This window comes from Cavia porcellus, unplaced genomic scaffold, assembly GCF_034190915.1.
Source record: "Cavia porcellus strain 051 isolate PalLab524CR breed Dunkin Hartley unplaced genomic scaffold, mCavPor4.1 scaffold_49, whole genome shotgun sequence".
In the NCBI taxonomy this organism is placed as follows: Eukaryota; Metazoa; Chordata; class Mammalia; order Rodentia; family Caviidae; genus Cavia; species Cavia porcellus.
Window position 1 is genome coordinate 1,715,320 of NW_026947532.1, and position 18,974 is coordinate 1,734,293.

The window sequence follows — 18,974 nt, forward strand, 5'->3', positions numbered from 1 at the left end:
CTAGGAAGTCAGGCCTGAAGCAGTGATCAACTGGACCCCAGGTCGCCACAGCACCCCCAGACACTGGGGCCTCCTCCAGAACCCAGTCCCTTTTCTTCAGGAACAGGGGCTAGCCAGACACCCTTGTCTGACCTGTGCCCCAACATTTCTTAAATCAAAGCCCTTTTTCTCTCTTCCTTTCCTTTTTGGGGTCCAGCTTGATCTTTGTCAGAGCTGTGTGCCCCTCTTCATTTTCTCTTACTTTCCAATTAAAACTTCTCTTTTGATAAATTCACAAATGCCTGTTTTGATTTCCATTATAACTGAAGCAAGGACCCACACTCACCAGGGGCAAGGTGACAGTCTTGAGAAGAGGTCTAAAGAAACTTTCTGCAGATATTACATTTGTAACATTGTTTTTTCATGGGAACAGTTTCATTTACCAATTGGCTCCTGGTGGCCAAACCACAGTTAATATCTGGAAACACTAGATCTCCACCCTGTGTTCCTGTCTTCCACCATTCCTACTCTCTTCTGTTTCTTCCTGTACGTTTTCTGAAACCAGCACCATCTGGGTGGCTCCAGCCAGGGGCAATCTTTGGCATCAGGGCTGTGCCACAGCTCAGGGTGGATTGTGAAGATGCCTCTGAAGTTGGAGCACTTTTCCTAGGAGGCTCTGGGAGGTTGGAGAGCAAGTCTGGAACCTCAGGGTCCTGGGGTCAGGACCTAGATCCTTCTGGGCCTGAAGGACTGCTGAGGACTGGAACCTGGGGTGTCCAGTGAGGGAGGTGGTACTGTGCTGGAGGGGAAGGCGGGCTCTAAATATAGATTCGAACTTCAATGGACTCTGAGTCTCAACCAGAAGTGGCAAGTCAGACCGGAATATTTATTTATTTATTTATTTAGGCACTAGGGATTGAACTCATGGCCTGGTGCTTGCCAGGCAGGTGCTTATGCCACTCAGCTAAATCTCTGCCCAGATCTTTATTTTATTTTATGTTGTCTTTTTGAAACAGGGTCTTGGTATGCAGTTCAGGCTGAACTTGAGCTCACTTTGTAGCCCAGGTCAGTCTTTAACTCAAAAGGTTCCTCCTGTCTCAGCCTTCTAAGTGCTGGGATTACAGGGATGTACCACCACACCTGGTTTTAGAACTGGATCTTTAGGGGCTGGGGACTTAGCTCAGCGGCATAAGCGCTTGCCTTGCAGGCAGTTGTGAGTTCGATCCCTGGTACCGATAAAAACGAAGAAAAAAAAAAAAAAAAAGAACTGGATCTTTAGACATTCTGTCTGGTCAGGTTTGGAAAGGTCAGGATGGAGGTGGGTCTTGGGGAAGGAATGGAGAAGCCAATGAGTCTGAATAGCATCTGGGAGGCAGTAGAGGTTTGCCCTGGTGGGTTCTGTTTCTGGTCTAGGCACCTAGGTGCAGAAGTAGAGATGCTGTATCCTTTATCTGGTGCTGGCTCCCTCTCTTTTCTGAGGTTCCTGCCTCAAGCTCCAGGGCACCTGGCCCCAAGGTATCAAGCCTCCGGGCACAGAGATCTATATAGAACTCTGTGAGTGTGTGTGTGTGTGTGTGTGTGTGTGTGTGTGGCTCGACACCACTGCCCATCTTGTTGCTCCTGTAGCAAGGCAACTGCACACCTCAAACTCCAGGGGTGTCTCCCTTTCAAATGCCCTCCTTGTTGGGGATTTAGCTCAGTAGCATAAGTGCCTGCCTGGCAAGCACAAGGTCCTGAGTTTGATTCTTGGTACAAAAAAAAAAAAAGAAAAGTGAGATGTGTCTCAAAATCAAATGCTCCTGCCTTTATGTACCCAGGGTCCTGGCATTGCTACTTTTCATTGGAAATATAAGACTGTGGGTTGTTCTCCCCACAACCCTGGGTTGGAGCTGTGGGAGTGCACAGGCTAGGGAGACTTCCAAGGTCTTAAGATTTGACACACATAGCAGAAGTGGGGCAGCGGAGAGAGAGGGTGCAGAAGGCCTGGCTCCCAGTCCTCCTCATGCCCCTGTGCCCACCTCTCAGAGTGTTCCTTTCCCAGAAGAGGAGGGCAGGGTGGACCCCAGGAAAGAGAAGTCTCCAGAATCAAGTGACTGCTGTTAATATTGTGAAAGTAAAGTTATTCCCCTCCCCACTGTTCTGAATTGAACCAGAGCCTCTCCTCCTTGAACTCCATCCACAGAACTTCATAATGCAGTTCTTTTGCGACAGGGTCTCACAGTGGTTAATTTGCCCCGGCTGTGCTCAAGATTTCGCTCCTCCTGAGCCTCCACAAGTGCTGCGATTACAGAGTGGCGACGAGCTGAAGAGAATCTGGCATGACGTTCCAAGATGGAGCCAGAGGTCATTTGGAACCAGGATCCCTGCAAGATTGTGGCAGGAAGGCGAACTCTGGTCACACTCACCCTTTGACCTCAGGCATCTGGAGCAACCTAACCGAGGGACGATTACACTGTGCCAGACGGAGGCTGGCGGTGTCTGGTTATCGGAGTGTCACGTTACATTGCTTTCTTTTCACACAGGCCTGTCTTTCGCTTCCGCCCTCCAGGCAGCCCCACAGCTTTCCCCATCCAGCAGTGCCCACCTTTCCCGCCTTTGCCGGGCCCTGTACCTGGGCAGCAACTCCTGGACCCCGAGCAGAGGGCTTTGCTTCTGCTGGTTCAGAGTCTGCAGTGGACCCCAGGGGGCCGGGCTCACGGAGGGGACAGTACGTCCCTCTGGGCTGTCTGCATCTGTGTCTCCCCCCTCTCCTGTATCGGCATGCCAGGGACAATGGGGAGCGCCGCATGCTCCAGCTATGAGCAAGAGAGCGACACAGCAGCCTGTTCCTGCATGCGCAAGACAACAGCCCACACCCACCAAACTTGGGCGGACTCTTTCCTGCAGAAAACGCGCGCGACGGGTTACCCCTTTAAGGCATTTGGCCGGCCGTGGTTTTCTGGCCCTCGCCGCAGCCCGTCGCCCCGCCCCCGACACCGCCCCGCCCCTCGCGCACGCGCGCCGCCGCCCGCCTCCCGCGCCTCCTCTGCCGCGTCCCTCTCGTCAGCTCTCGCGCCCAGGCGGCGGCGGACGCGACTCCCGAGCGCCCGGCAGGTAAGCGGAAAGCTGAGGCCGAGCGGGCGGCGTCGGCGGCGCGAGCAGACCGGGGACTGTGGCTACCGCACGTGTCCGTGGCCTCGGGCCCGCACTGCCGGCCGCGGCTGTTTTCCGACGCCCCTCGTGGCCGCCCGCGCCCGCCCTCACCACCGCCTGCCGCCGCGGGTGACAAGAGCCGGTCGGCGCGGGCCTACTTTCCCCGGGATCCCAGGCCCTCTGGGTGCCGGTCTTGCTCGGCCCCCCTCGCCTAGGGTCCCAGGTTGCCCTCCCGGGGCGCACGCCGACCCAGCTCCAAGCCTTGGCCAGGCGGTGCCTTGTCGGCCCCTGGACAGGCAGCTCGGCAAGCAGACAGCGGACCGAGGCAAAGCGCCCGTCGGGCAGGGGTGTCCGGGTGCTTGCTTGAAACGCTGTGTCCGCAGGCTCTGGCGGAGCCCAGGAAGCCCAGGGGTGCATGGCGAGGGGTAGCTGCCAGGCTTGCATGGTCAGGCGCAGTGGGATGAGAGGCGACTCGCCCGGCGGGCTGTGGAGTCAGCTGCACGCCACCTTCTCTCCGCTTCTTCCTAAGGCCCCAGGCACCGAGGTGCTTCCCGGTTCCCCGCCAGCTGTTGCAGCCCAAACACTGGCGCCTTCCGGAGAGACGCTTAGTCCCAGACACCAACACGGACTGTAGGAACCAGATTTTTTTCACATGCTAATGTATTAAAAGTTGGGGGGCTTAAGATCACCCACGTGGTGTCTACTTGAGGGCAGCCCTTGTCTTGGAAGAGCCACCACCCCGCTCCAGGTGAGCCCTGTTCTAGGCCAGACAGCCACTTAAGCCTGCTGGGTCACCTCTTAAACACTAGGCCCCAAAGCACTTATTGTCCAGGTGTTTTGCTGAGTAGGCCATGGCACCTGTGGGTTTCCTCAGCTATCACCTGCTGCCTGTCCAGCTCCCAAAAGAAAAGATGCCCTTGAGGTTTCATTGCCACAGGCAGGTTGTGTGGACTAGAGCTTTGTCCCCGGAGAACTCTGGGATCTGCCCACCCCCAAGGCTGTCCCTGGGTGCCAGGTGCAGCGAGCACATCCATCCTTGGGCTGGAATCGCTGTGAACCCAGGCAGTGGGTGTTATGCTCTCTCCCCTCCAGGCTGAAGGCTTTGAGAGCTTTCCCAGTGGCCTGCATTTGCTCTGGGAAGCTTTGCAAGATTTCAGCTCTAAGCTGCAAGTGGGAATGTACTGCACACAAACCTATTAGGTTAGGGGCAGAGCTGGCTTTGGGGTTTCTGGGACTAGTGGCATAAGCAGACACATGTCAGTGGCTCTGCTTGCTTTCTAGCCAACGGAGACACCTGTGGGGTTTTTTAGGCATTAGGTAATGGGGTCCGATGCTGGGATAGATGAAGCAGTTGCTGGCTGTGCATGTTTTGAGCTGTACTTCATTAAGCAAGACTGGATCGAACTGTAGTCCTCCCTCTTTTTCTTTTCTTTTTAGTTTTGTGAGACAGGGTCTCACTGTATAATTCACACTGGTCTTGAACTCAAGATACTCATGCCTCAGCCTCCCAAGTGCTAGGAGTACAGGTATGCGCTGCCATGCCTCCCCTCTTCTGCAGTGTGAGTCTTGTTTACAAGTTTAGGGCTGCCTGTGTTTTAGGCTGTGGCTGCAGAGGAAGGGTAGGGGGATTCTGGAGGCCAAGATTGCGTGGTTTGCTTCTGAGACAGGCTTATGAGGGTGTGCTGGAGACCTCTGAGGGCCTTGGGAGCCTGGGGAGACAGCCACACATCTTGGCTTGTGGGGTACCAGCAAATGCCACCTGTGACGGGTTATTATGAGGTCCCATCCCTTAGGTACATTTTAGGGTTTGGACCAGGTCTCAAGCATCTGTACCCCGAAGCTCATTCTCCCTGTCGTCTGGTTGTTGCTTTCTTTCGGGAAGCCTTTGGGGTTTTCAGTGTCAGTTTGCATCCTGTTTGCCTATCCTGTGCACTCCATTCCTGCAGACATCAGGTAGACAGGAAGCCCTCTTGAGGGTGAGCTCTTTCCACACTGAAGGGTGCAAGAAGAGATCTCTTAGCCTGGAGTTGGGGGGATATTAGGTTCCCTGACTTGCCGCAGGGCTCAGTGTGCTGGTCATGTGTTTTCCTTCTTTCTCCCTTTTTTTTTTGGAAATTGGCGCTTTTTTTTTTTCCTCTTTTTTTGGTGCAGGGGATGGAACCCAGGGTTTCATGGTGTGGGGCTAACACTCTTCCCCTGAGCCTGGAAACCAGTTTCTTAAACCATGGTTTATTTCCAGGTCTCCACGACAGGGTTTGACCAGCAGGCAGCCCCTCCACTGTGAACCTGATCCGTGGCTTCCGTCCTGTGGGCTTCAGTGTCATGGCCACGGAAGAGAAAAAGCCGGAGACAGAGGCCGCAAGGGCACAGCCCACCCCCTCTTCCTCGGCCACACAGAGCAAGGTTCGCGCCCTTGCCTAGGTCTCTGGGGACCCTCGGGGGCAAGTAGGCTTTAAAGGTTCTTGGGGATGTGACCCAGACTCGGTCAGCAGGCTGCCAGTCGTAATGTAATGTGTGCCTGTTACAGGCCACCTTTTGGGTTCCCAAATCCTTACCCCAGAGTGAAGGACCCTTGTCAGAAGCAGATTCCTAGTTGAGTGTGGTGGTTTATGCCTGTAATCCTAGCTATCTGAGAGAATTACAAGTTCAAGGTCAGCCTGAGCAACTTAACAATACTGTGTTCTGTTTCAAAACAAAAAAAAAAGTAAAGGGCCTGGGAGTGGAGCTCAGTGGTGGAGCACCTCTGTCTTTGATCCCCTGTGCTACAAAAAAGCAAAATCCAGATTCTTAGTCCTGAATGTAAAAGCCTGGAGGACCCAGAAAACATCTCAGACTAATGCACCACAACCTGGCCCCATGGTTTGGTCCTTGGCAGGTCTACCTGTCCCTCCCTAGGCCACAGGAAGCATGGCCCCTCAGCAGTTCTGCACCCCCTCCTCGCAGTGTGGTGGTGGCAGCAGGTGCTACATGGGGGCTTGTTGGGCCTGGGGTGTCTCATTCAGAGTTGGTGCTGCCTTGCTGGGTTGGGGGAGACAGGAGGCTTGGGCTTGGTAATTGGCTGTCACATCAGACAGTGGCATCTAGGGCAGGAATTGAACTTTGGGGATGGGGGAGTGGACGCAGAGGGTTGCTTGCTTTGGGCTGGGTTCAGCTGACTCCTCTCTCTAACAGCCAACACCTGTTAAACCCAACTACGCTCTGAAGTTCACTCTGGCCGGCCACACAAAAGCAGTGTCCTCCGTGAAGTTCAGCCCGAATGGGGAGTGGCTGGCTAGCTCATGTGTGTAGCGGGCTCGGTGGCGGGGTTGGGAGGACTGGGGGAGGGGGGTTACTCCCTGACACAGCTTGTACCATGCATCCCTCTGTGGAACTGAGGAGCCACTGTTGTTGAAATTGTGCCTCTTGCCACTTCGAAGGGGAGGGCCAGCCCCTCCCCCTATGGCCATGTCATCAAAGGCTTCCCAAGCCACCTAGTGACCAGGGCTTGGGAGTGGAGGCAGCCCAGGTTGTGTGCTGAGCCTTGGTTCCTCTTCATCTCTTTCAGCTGCTGATAAACTCATTAAAATCTGGGGTGCGTATGATGGGAAGTTTGAGAAGACTATATCGGGGCACAAACTGGTAGGTGTCCCCTGTGCTACCGTGAGCTTGGTGGGCTGCTTGTGTGGTCAGGGTGGTGGTTTGCCTTTGTGTTTTTCGTGCATACCCTTCTGTGGGCCACCACAGGTGAGCATCTGCCTGGCAGAGCCACCAAAAGTGGTGGTTTGCTCTGGGCCTGTGCATGCCTTCCAGATGGCAGTCACTAGCCAGAGGGCTTCCTGAGGGCTTTGCTGCACGGTCTGGCTTTGGGCCTTTGTCTAGAGATCCTAGTGGCACATTTTCCTTTCCAAGGGAATATCGGATGTGGCCTGGTCATCGGACTCCAACCTCCTTGTTTCTGCTTCGGATGACAAAACCCTGAAGATATGGGATGTGAGCTCTGTAAGTGGCATGGTCTCTCCCCGGAAGGGTCACTGGCGGTGGCCAGTCACTAGGAGGCCACCAAGTGTGCGGTGACCCCAGCCTCATGTGATCTAACACTGCTGTTGCAGGGCAAGTGTCTGAAAACACTGAAGGGGCACAGCAACTATGTCTTCTGCTGCAACTTCAACCCGCAGTCCAACCTCATCGTCTCAGGGTCTGTAAGTGCGCTGCCCTCTCCATTGGGTGCCAGAGCTGGTGGCTTGTGTTTCCGGCGCAGCAGGCCAGGGCTCAGGGGCGCCATCCTCGATGTTCCTTGGGTGCCATCCTAATCTCCTCTGCTGTCTCCAGTTTGATGAGAGCGTGAGGATCTGGGACGTCAAGACGGGGAAGTGCCTCAAGACCCTGCCCGCACACTCCGACCCCGTCTCTGCTGTGAGTCCCCAGCCTGTGTGTCCGGGTGACCAGAGCCTGGGGCAGCCATGGGGAGGCCAAGTGGCTCTGCTGTGAGGCACATTGTGATCCCAGTGAGGGGGTTTCAGTGGAGGTGGCTGTGAGGAGCCGGGACAGGGTTGAGCCAGGTGGGGCACAGGCCTTAGAGAACAGATGCTCCCCAGCCCACTTCTTGTCAGCACCCCAGGGTCCACAGCAACCTCACATGTTCTGTCAATTCAGGTGGCCTGGGGCCAGGTGGAACCTAGTGGCAGAGCAGTGCTGGCATCACAAGGCCCTGGGTTCAATCCCTAGTGCCCCACATCCAAGGGGCATGGTTCTGTGACCCCGGCTATGATTCCTGGAGAGGAGGGTCATGGGGTACCTCTGCCTTTCCTGGGCCTGGTGGCACAGGAGTTTAAGCTTCTCCAGCTGAAGAAAGCCCAAGACCATATGGTGGTCGGATGGGTAACACAGCCTGTATGTGGCCTCACTGGCCTGAAGCCACCCCTAGTGGCAAGGGTCCTCGGGTGGAGGTATCATTCACATGGGAGAGCATTAGCCCAGTCTGACTTTATGCCACCATGCCCTCCAGGGCCATGTGGTCACAGGGTGGAGCTGGCTGTCAGGAGGGTCAGAGTACACTGAGCGGACAGTGGGACCTATGCAGCAGGTAGCACCATGGCTGGGGACAGCTGTGCATCTCCTGAGATGAAGGGTGGCCAACAGGCATCCTGAAGAGCTGCTTCCTGGCAGAGGAGGAGACCCGAGCACTTGCCTCTCCATCTTTGCATTTGTGGCCATCCACATTGGCTACCAGCCTCTCGGGCATCTATCACAGGCAGGGTTGAGTAGAAGGTCTCTGGTACAGCCTGAGGCAAGGAGAAAGCTGGGTGAGGCAGGAGGATGGCAAGTTTGAGCTCAGCCTGGGCAGCTTAGCGACTGAGACCTTGTTTTAAAAGGTGAGGCTGGGGGGCTGGGGATTTAGCTCAGTGGCGTAAGCGCCTGCCTTGCAAGCAGGCTGTCGTGAGTTCGATCCCCGGTACCGATAAAAAGGGAAAAAAAAAAAAAAAGGGTGAGGCTGGGAATGCAGCTCAGTGTTTTTGGGTTTGGTCTCCAGCCCCTTGCCCCTCCCCTAAAAAAGCAGCCGTCTTGATAAGTGTCTTGTGTTGAGATGCTAGCTGAGGTGTGCTGGGGCTCAGCAGGACCATGGAGACAACGGATGTGCTGTGGCCCTGTTGTTTGTTGGGAAGCACCTTCTTAGACCCCGAACACAGTCCAGGAACAGGAACTGTTGCAGCCCAGGGGCCGAGGCGAGCTGTGTGTGGATCTGGCTGCTCCAGAAGCTGTGGGAGTTCTGTGCCGTCTGATCCCTGTCCCTGTGCTCATCCTGTCCGCTGGCACCTCTGGGGTAGAACCCAAGGTCACTGCCTCACAGTACACCTGGGATGGGAACAGGCAGCGTGGCCCCTTGGTGAAGAGTCCCTGGGGCTCCCTCGAGGCTTCACCCTCTCCCTAAGGTTTCCCTATAGTGTGAAGCCAGGGGACATTGTGAAAAGCCCTGTCCTGGGTCACACAGAGGTGCATGTGCAACTTTAGTTCCTGGCGTTTCATTGCTTTCTGCAGGAGATTCGCTTTTGGGAGAAAGAATAAGGCAGGAAGATTTGGGGAAGCTCAGTTAGGAGAGAGCTTGTTCCCTCTTCCCTCACCTTCCCTGGCTGAGCTGTACCAGGGCTAGGTGGATTAGGTCCCCTTCTCCAAGACCCAAGGGGATCAGTGTCCCCAGATCGGCTGGAGCACAGGTGACTTGGTGACACTCACCCTCATGGGACAGTTCGAGAATGCCTGTCTTGGAATAGTGACTGAGGGGTGCAGCTCTGGGTTTACCCCTGGGCCCACTGAGCTGACCTCACTGCGGGCCGATGGCAGAGCTGGAAGCCACTGGCTCACTAGCAGTCATGGTCTTCCACACTGGGACTCCGGTCATAGGCCATACGTCTCAGGAAACAGGCTACCATCTGACCTGTCTCACTCCTGGGGTCTGGCAGCCACCAGGAAGGGAGCAGGTTTGAAAAGCAGGGCATATAGTGGACACGCGTGCTACTTGGTGTTCAGGGCACGCTGAGCCCCGGGAAGTAAGTTTCTCTTCGCTCTCCACTCTCATTCCTAGGTTCATTTTAATCGTGATGGATCCTTGATAGTTTCCAGTAGCTATGATGGCCTCTGGTGAGTGCACATCTTTTCTGTAGGGCCAGCCCTGGCCACAGAAGCTTTCCGATGTGTGGTCTAGGACTGGGCTGGGGCTACAGGGCTGGTGTGTGTATGTGTGCGTGCGTGGGCACGTGTGTGTGGACGTGTGTGCGCATGTGTGCGTGTGCGGTGGCCCGCACTGCCCTGGGCAGGGTGTGGAGGGGAAAGCAAGGCCTGTGTGCTTGAGTTTCGGGGTCCTGGGGAGATCTGGTGGGGGTTGTGACACGGCGATTTAGGGACTGTGGGGACACTTGGGCCCAGAGGACTCCAGGATGAGGTGGGATAGGAGTTGAGGTACAGTCTATAGGGAGGACAGTCGGTTGGATGGGGCCAGCGCTCAGGAGTTGAAGAATGAATTCTGGGGTACTGCTGAGGTTAAGAACGGGAGAATTCATTGGGGATGTGGATAGGGAATAGAATGGCTTTGGAGAGACAGGAGAAATCCCGAATGGGCTGCTGTCCCCCAGATTTAAAAAGCACTTGGGTGTCGTGGCTCATGTTTATGAACCTCGCTGCCTTGGAGGCTGAGGCAGGAGAGTCATGGCCAGGTGTGTCTAGGCAGTGTAGTAAGATGCAATCTCAAAACAAGGAGTGCGGGACTGCAGCTCGGGGTTGGAGCGCTTTCCCCAGAGAGCATGTGGCATTGGATCTGGCCGCTGGTCCCCTGGGCCCCCAGTGTTAGTGAGCATGTGCGGGATGCAGCGGCTCTAGGATGCTTTCAGAGCCTCGAGATGGAATGGAATAAATTGGAAAAATAGGGCATTTCCATAAGGCAGGTTGGAGAAGGCCAGTGTGGGAACCTTGTGTCTGTGGAAGGGATGTGGACCTCTGCAGGGTTTAGGACGGGTGGCCATGGGTTCAGGTGGTGGTCAGTGTCCCTGTCCGAGTTCAGTGGCAGCACCCTGATGCAGCTCCCACCGCCCACGTTGGTGCCTGGCCTGGCTCAGCCTGGGGAGCTCCAGCAGCTAGGAGGAGGTGTGGCAGTCACGTGGGAGAGGCCTGTTGGAGCAGCTATTGGAGCAGCCCTGGGTGGCCTGGGGTGGGAGGACTGTGGCTAAGGTGAGAGAGCAGGGCTGCCATGGGAAAGTCTCCTATGTGTTGAGCCAGGGCCACCACAGGGACGTGGCAGGCCAGGGCCGTGTACGGCAGAGACATGGGAGTGAGAGACCGGAAGGGGCTCACATCGTGGCCTGTCCCCTTGGAGTGGGGACTGTTGATCCGGCCTCCGCTGCAGGCTTCCTGCTGGCCAGGCAGCCCCAAGCCGGGCTGGGATGGTGTGGAAGCAGCATCCATGGAGGGTGGGGCGGGTCCTGGCCTCGGCCACTTGTGAGTTGCTTCCTCACATTTCCACGATCCTTTCCAGCCGCATCTGGGACACGGCGTCAGGACAGTGCCTGAAGACACTCATTGGTGAGCATGCCCTGTGGGTGCCGTGGACCACTTCTTGGCCTCTGCTGCGATGTCCCGCGCTATTCGCTGTGCGCCTGTCCTGCACCTTTCTGGGTGACCCCTGCCTCTGTGGATGTGTCCTTCCTGACCCCAGGCACCTCACTCCTCCCTGGAGCTCTTGGGGCCATGGGGTCCTCGGCCTGTGCTGTCCAAAGTGCTCTTCTCCAGATGCCTACGGGTACTGCTGGGAGCAGGCACCTAGGCCTGGGAGCTCGAAGTGGGGGCAGTGGCTCGGAAGGTGATGCTCTGAAGCACAGGTGGGAGGCTGCTTCCCCACTTCTGGGGAACATCGTGCCTGCATGATAGTGGTGGCAGCCGTGGGTACCTGCCAGGTGGCAGGGAAGGAAGCCACCAGGTGAGGTGTTGCAGGGCTGGGAGGGCTTCTCTCCATAGCCCAGCAGTGAGCCCCTGTATGGCGTGAGCTGTGTGTCCTGGTGTCTCCTTTCCAGGCCACAGTGGGCAGCCACCCTGGGGCAGTGGCTAACCTTAGGGCCCTCTTGCCAGTGTTGTTCCCTGGGGCTGTGTCCTCCATGGGTGTTGTGAGTGAGGGGCCATCGCCTATGTTAGTGACACGTGTGGCCCAGCTGGCCTGTAGGCACATTTGAGTGGTCAGCGAGCCTGCTCAGGGCCTCCAGCCCTGCGTGGCTTCTGGTCCTGCATGTGGTTGATGGGTCTTTGCACAGCTCCCAGCACAGTCCCCCCAATCATCTCTGCAGTGTGTGTGCCCGAAGCGGGGGCTGTATGGAACCACAATTTGGGGGAGTGGGGAGGCCTCCCTGAGGGCGGGGTGGTGGTTGTGGCCAGGTGACCTCCCTGGCTGTCTATTCACCATGGCCAAGCAGCGCCTCTGAAGAATTTGCGTTTTCCTTTTCTGAGCTCCGGAGTTGGTCTCATTTCTGCAGCATCTGTAGAGTGGGTTGGACAGGGCCTTGCTGTAGAGTTCAAGCTGGGCTTGACTTCGTCATGTAGCCTCAAGCTCACAGCCATCCTCCTGCCTCAGCCTCCACATGCTGGGGTTATAGACGTGTGCCCCACCGCCATGCCAGGAACCATGCTTTGATTTCTGCAGGATTTTTGACATTGGGTTGCTTGGCACCTAGATCTGCTGCCAGCCAGTGTGGGTGTCAGGTGGGGTTCGAGTGCGCCCAGTGCAGGGTGCAGGGTGGGGCAGAGGTGGACTGCAGCAGCCCTCGTAATAATCATCTTATGTGCCTTTCCAGTGTGTGTGACCAGCCCAAGCCGGCGAGGCCGTGGTAATGCGTGTATAGGGGCACGCGGGGCCCGGCGGTGTGCGAGGCCCCCGCGTGGAAGGGTACAGCAGTGCCTCCTTGGCTGGGGCCAGGTGGCTGTCCAGGCCTAGGGCCGTGGATGCACTTAGAGCCAGGGCGCCAGAAGAGGTGTCTGTCACCGGAGGCCACTGCCCTGTGCAGGATGGGTCCTCAGCCACTGGAGGATTCGCAGATATCCTGCGTGGGTGGCAGTCACTGTCCCCGGGAGGCTCCTCACTGGAGGCCCTGGCATCTAAGGGGGCTCGATGGCACCAAGGGCACGCACACCGGCCTGGGCTTGGGGGTGGTGGTGGCGGTGTTACCGGTGGCAGCAACGTCACGAAGTGGTCCTGCACGGTGACTCGGTGGTGGGAGCTGGCTTGCCCCCAGTGGCTCACAGCCTGGGATTTCCCACACAGATGATGACAACCCGCCCGTGTCCTTCGTCAAGTTCTCTCCCAATGGCAAATACATCCTGGCGGCCACGCTGGACAAGTAAGCACAGAGCCGGGGGCCTCTCCAGGCCTGCCCTGGGCACTCGGGGTGCGGCCAGCCCTGACTTGGGCACCTGGAGCTTTTCTTGTGCTTTAGGTACGGGCCAGGGAACCCCGCCTCCCCGCCCTGGGGCATTCATCTCTGCCCTGGGGGCCGTTCCTGCTGCATGCATGATCGGCACCCTCCCGCCAGCCCCTCTGGGGTCAGGGGCTGTTTTCCTGGGGTCTGAGCGGGGTCCCCGCCGAGCTTGGCCTTGAACCGCAGGTTGGAGGGCCTGCGGCCTGTTCCTGCTGCCTACTCCCGCACTCGGGGTCTGAGGGTCTCGAGGCGGGCGGCCTCAACCCATCTTATCTTGCAGTACACTGAAGCTGTGGGACTACAGCAAGGGCAAGGTGAGCCCAGCGCACCGGCCTGGCCTGGCCTGGCCTTCGGGTGCCGGTTTGGAGGACCCATCATTGGGTGTGGGGTGGCCTTGGGAGGGGTCAGGAGCCTTGCTGAGCTGGTTGTAGGCGAGTGGAGCGTGGGTCCTGGCTGGAAGATAATGCTCAGGATGCAGAGCTCCCAGGTGACAGCCTGTCTGTCACTTGCTTTCCAGTGCCTGAAGACCTACACGGGCCATAAGAACGAGAAGTATTGCATATTTGCCAATTTCTCGGTGACTGGCGGGAAGGTAAGGGCGGCTCTGCTGCAGAGTGCTGAGGTCCTGTGCACTGGGGGGCAGGCGGAGAAGCGCAGGGCCTGGGGGTGTTGGCTGTCTGCTGGTGGGCCCCGCATCCTCCTGTGGGTTGGCTGAGGTGGGGGCGGCTGGGGCTCCTGTCCCCTCTGAGGCCACTGTCCATAGGCCCTTTCCCCAACTGTGCCACCGTCCGGCAAGTGGACCTGGACGGGGATAGAGTAGGTAGTGACACAGGGTGAAATGCGAGTGACCCAGGAGATCAGGGTGTGCCCCTGGGACAGCTACCACCTGGAGGCCCCCAGGGTTCCCCAAGCACAGCCACCCCTGGAGCTGGTGAGAGCGGGTCGGGTCCACTGACCTGCATTTCCCCTGTCGTGGTGACAGTGGATCGTGTCTGGCTCTGAGGACAACCTGGTGTACATCTGGAACCTGCAGACCAAGGAGATTGTCCAGAAGCTGCAGGGCCACACAGGTGGGCTGTGCATCGTGACCTGGGGATGCCTCCTAAGGCCAGGCTGGGGGTTGCCAGGTGCCCCTGTCCCATCCTCCTTCCTCTCTTGGGCCCCTCACCTGTGCTGCTGATGCCCTGCCTGCCTATGTGCTGGGATGGTGCTGGGGTCCTGGGTGGCCAGGTGTGCTGTGCTCCCTCATGGGTTGCCCACCCTGTGGCACAGGGTCAGCTGCCTCGCGGGGTGGCCAGCTCCAGGCTGGCATGAGCCACTTGGGCCTTAGCAGAGGCCTGAAGTTCACGGTGTGTGTCTGCACCTGGCAGCCCCAACAGCGTGGACAGGGCATGGAGGGCTGGCAGACAGGCACGGGGGCCCTGCCACTGTCCTTGGCTCCTTGAGGACCTGCCATGGGCCTGTGTGGGGTGTGGCCAGGGCCAGGCTGTGGCCGAGGAGGCCCTGACCACTCCACTTGCAGATGTGGTGATCTCTACGGCCTGCCACCCCACGGAGAACATCATTGCCTCAGCCGCCCTAGAGAACGACAAGACCATCAAGCTGTGGAAGAGTGACTGCTGACCTCAGCCGGGACTGTCCAGCCCACCGGTGGCAAGAGGCAGGGCAAGGTGCAGGCCGGCCCCGAGGTCGGGGCAGCGCCCAGGACGCGGCACTGCCCGGACGCTCCCTGCCAGCTGTGTGCCGCCCAGGGAGGCGTTCCCAGTTCATTTGCTCAGAGGCAAAAGTTTTTAATTTTTTATTACAAGAGAGAGAAGTTCGATTTATCATGGGTTGTCTTTCCCAGTACCCGTTCTGTACATTTTTGTATTTTCCTACCCAGTGCGGATTGCACCAGGCCTGGTGGGTCTTCTTCCCCGAGCTGCGGCGCCTGGCATGCACTCTCGTCTTTTGGAACACACCGCGTAGTGAGGTCACTTCCGTGTCCAGTCCTTTGTAGCAGGAGTTGGGCCGCATGCTGACGCGTGGTGACCACAGGCCATGTCCCCCTGGTCACTGGTGTTCACACAGCTGCACAAACTGTAATAAAAGGTGGGATTTTGTACTAACTCCTGGCCCTGCATTCTGACGGGAGCTGGTCTCCGCCTGGCTTGTCGCCCGCCTGGCAGGTGGGTGGGCCAGGGCACCCTGAAGGCGCAGCCAGCCGGGTCCTATTTTCCATGGAAGGCCAGGCTCTCAGGGCTGAGCATCTTGGGTGGGCTGCTGGGCCTGTGGGTGGCACTGTCACCTGCATCCTAGGCCAGGCTCAGGGACTAGTATGGGAGGGAATGGTGCCCACAAGGCTTGGCCTCCTGCTGTCCTGGTGTCCTTGGGGACACCCGCTGCCACCTGGGCCTCCTGCTCAGCCCGCCCCTAGCTGGCTCCTCAGGGATTGGGTCTGAGGAACGGTGGCGGCCAGCCTTACAGCCGTTGCCTGGCTGTGCTCTTGGGAGCCCAACCAGAAGGAGGTTGGCATGGGGTTCCAGCCATCTGCTTGTAGAGACCTCGGTGAGCACTGCTGCAGAGGGCATGGCCCTGCTGGGTGCTCGCTTGTGACGTTGGGGAGCCAGGTTTGGACCTGGAGCCCTGCCTGTGGGACCTCAGGTGGACAGAAAGGCCAAGAGCAGGAGCGGGGCTCGTGGGGGGTGTCCACAGCGGGTCCCTGTCCCAGCTACCCCGAGTGCCCCAGTTGCTGGTGTTAGTGAGTGGGGCGTTGCAGGCTTCCCGGGAGGCTCCTAGGAGGATGCTGGCACACTTCCCCCGGGGAGGTGAGGTGGGTTGTTATTGGTAGTGGCAGCAGGAGGCAGATCTGGCCTTGATGCCCAGGGTGGGGTCCTAGGCCTACGAGTGCCACCTGTGTGACCCACCTCCACCCCCACCCCCCACCCCCACCGCCTGCTGCTGCAGCAGCGTTCTGAGCGCCCTTGCTGGCATCCAGGTGGGCCCTGGGGGAGGTGGGGCTTGCTGTGTGGACCGTCGTGTCCTGGATATAGTTTATTTTTTCTACAGTTGAACTCTCTGTTGTAGATTTATGTAAAAACACATCTCTTTTTCAAAATAAAGATTGTCTTGTAATTTTGTCCCGTAAGAGTTTACGTGTTTTTAACAGTACAAACTTACTTGTACTTATGTTTTGTTTTGCTTTGCTTTTATAGTCTGTGGCTGAAGCTGGCCTTGAGCTTGGTGCTGGGAATCCAGGTGTGAGCCACATCTCACTTTTCCCCTTGAAATTCACTTATGAGAAAAAAAGAAAAAGTAAAAATTGTAAAATACGTCAGTTGGGGCAACAGTGGTACATATATTACGCATTGTCATCCCCAAATCACTCACCCAGGACACAAGACATCTGCGTTCAGTTGTCCAAACAACACCAGCACAAATCTTTCTCTTCAGTGAGCTCAGAGAAACCAGCAGTATCACTGTCTTCACTGATTTTTAGATACATGTGCGTACACATGTACCTGTGTTATTTTGGCTCACACTGATGAGTTGTGTCTTGTTTCTCTAAGAGCACGGGCTTAGGTTGCATCCATTTACCTATAAAAGTCCAGTTCATCCTTTATGGCTGAGGAGTGCTTCATGCTCTAAAAATACCACATCTTTATCTGTTCCTCAGTTGATGGACACTTAGGTTGTTTCCAAGATCTGGCTATTACAAATTGTGCTGCTATAAACATGGGTGCACATTTATCACTGTGGTATGGAGTTTTTAATTCTTTGGGGAAGACACCCTGAAGGGGAATAGCTAGATAGAATGGGACCACTAGTCCTGGTTTTCTGAGAGTTCTTTATACTGATTTCTACAGTGGTTCCTTTTTCCCCACAGCTCCTCCAGCATTTGTTAATGCTTGATTTTTTTTTTTTTTTTTTAATTTTGAAGGTAGTAAAATACAGACCAAGACAGAACAAAGCCAATTGAGACAGTGTAGTGAAATTGGTACAGAACTTCACAGGTTACTGGGATAACAGTAATAAGTATCACTATATCTCGTTATCTTCACAATAGTTCTTTCACGGATAGCAAAATAAAATGAAATACAGATTATAGAACTTATCAAAATGGAATATTAAGTAGAGCAGTACCATTAATCAGAATAAAGCAAAGAGTAGCGAAAAATATTTTGCCTTCAAAGAGATGGTCAAAGGAAATCCCCTTTATTTGCTATGGTCAGCCTCCCAAGAGATGCTCAGATATCTGGTTCCCATTTGCTAAAGGGGGCAGGGGAAGTGGGATGTTTGACTCTCAATCCATGGGGTGGTAGGCTCACTGTTGCTAACCAGGGAGGGGAACTGCTTTCTTGGTTTCCCTGCTAAGTTCCAACGTGGTGCAGATCTCAGGAGACGCTGGTGGTTCTCCCCCTGGACGGGCTGCAGCCTGCCACACCACAGCCGCTTACAGGGAGGGGAGCTCGCTTGATTTCTTCAGAACAGCCATTCTTGGGTGAGGTGGAATCTTAGTGTTTTAGTTTACATCTCTTGAATGACCAGTGATGCTGAGCATTTTTTCATGGGTTTATTTGCCATTTGTATTTTTCATTGTGTGTGTTCATCTCAGATGCTCGTTTTTGGACTAGGTCTTTAAATCTGAGAGGACTGAGTTTTTTGAGCTCTTTATATGTTCTTGATAGTAATCCTTTGTCTGAGTAGTGCTGGCAAACATTTTCTCCACATTGTGGGTTACCTCTTTACTGTGTTGGTGGTTTCTCTTACTGTGCAAAAGCTTTTCAGTAGGGTGGGATCCCAGCAGCTGGTTCTTTGTGTTAGTTCCGGGAAGTTGGGGTTTTGTTCATAGTCTGCCTGCACCATTGTCTTTAGTTTAGCTACTGTGTCTTCCAGCAGATGTGATGTTTTTAATACTGAGCTCTTTGAGCCATTCTCATTGTAGCTGAGGTGCATGGAGAAGGGTGTGGGACCATTTAAGTCCCTGAAGGCCCAGTGCACTGGTGCCATGTCCAGGCCCTACAGGGAGGTGGTATTGGCACAAATGTGCTGCTGTCCTGTAGGTTCCGTCTGCTCTTCCCAGATGGTGGCCTTGACTATGGCCCTCAGTCCTGTTCACCTTCAGGAGGGCTGATGTGGTCAGCATCCCCCAACTCCAAACACTGTTACTGCCTGTTACTGGGCGTTATCTCAGGCTGTGTGGGGTGCCCAGAGTGCTCATTTGGGCAGGGCGTGAGAGCCCCTGGGTTCTTTTATTTGTGAAGCTGGGTGCAGGGATGCACACCTGGGATCTCAGCACTGGGGAAAGGCTGAAGCAGGAGGATCACTGCAAGCTCAAGGCTAGCCTGGAGCCCCTGGGCTTTAAAATACTCCATAAATGCCATACATTTGGCACAGATGGTGAGCTCCAGGTCCCTACAGCCACTGCCCCCAGGAACAGTTCAGGCCACTCCACTGCCTGGCTGGTGGGAGACCTGGCTTCTCCCCAGCGTCATGGAAAACGTACACAGGCTTTTGACAGAAGTGGAGCTCTGTGTCCCCATGTCTGCTTCGGAAGCTGCACACACCTTGTTCCCCTCGAACCTGGACACTGGGTCATTTCCAGATGTTTATCCTTGTGAACGGGATGCATGGTGTCTGCAGGGGCTGTTTCTCCAGAAGCTTAACTGGAGGGTGGGGTAGAGCTCAGTAGCACAGCGCCTCCTTAGCAAGTGCGAGGTCATGAGTTCAATCCCCGATCCCAAAAGAAGTGTCACTAGGGTTCTTTAATCAGGCCTGGCAAAGTGGTACAGCACTGTAATCCCAGTGCTTGGGAAGCTGAGGCAGGAGCCCATCCTGCACAATTTAGCAAGACCCAGTCTCAATAAAAAGGGCTGAGGATGTAGCTCATTGTAGGCCCTGGGTTCAAGCCCCAGTACCTGAAGAAGGAAAACGTTGGGCTGGGGAATTTAGCTT

General features: G+C 56.1%; 1 protein-coding gene and 1 long non-coding RNA gene across 3 annotated transcripts; one reads left to right on the forward strand and one right to left on the reverse strand.

Moving 5' to 3' along the window:
- Positions 1–844: 844 nt before the first annotated feature.
- LOC106028288 (uncharacterized) lies at positions 845–2,927 on the reverse strand. Its single transcript, XR_001201909.3, has 2 exons — positions 2,591–2,927; positions 845–2,342 (listed from the first exon to the last, which is right to left on the reverse strand). It is a non-coding gene; the product is annotated as an uncharacterized LOC106028288 (long non-coding RNA).
- Positions 2,928–2,938: 11 nt separating this feature from the next.
- Wdr5 (WD repeat domain 5) lies at positions 2,939–16,167 on the forward strand. 2 transcript variants are annotated; one of them, XM_063244281.1, is made up of 15 exons: positions 2,974–3,072; positions 4,549–4,637; positions 5,351–5,514; positions 6,283–6,391; positions 6,656–6,729; positions 7,000–7,089; positions 7,200–7,289; positions 7,420–7,503; positions 9,671–9,726; positions 11,114–11,160; positions 12,887–12,962; positions 13,321–13,354; positions 13,558–13,632; positions 14,023–14,110; positions 14,563–16,167. In XM_063244281.1, exons 3-15 carry the CDS (start codon positions 5,434–5,436, stop codon positions 14,661–14,663), a joined length of 1,005 nt encoding a protein of 334 aa, XP_063100351.1. In that variant the 5' UTR covers positions 2,974–3,072; positions 4,549–4,637; positions 5,351–5,433; the 3' UTR covers positions 14,664–16,167. The 2 variants fall into 2 exon arrangements, with proteins under 2 accessions (XP_003473192.1, XP_063100351.1); XM_003473144.5 differs by lacking the exon at positions 4,549–4,637 and having other exon boundaries at positions 2,939–3,072.
- Positions 16,168–18,974: the final 2,807 nt, after the last annotated feature.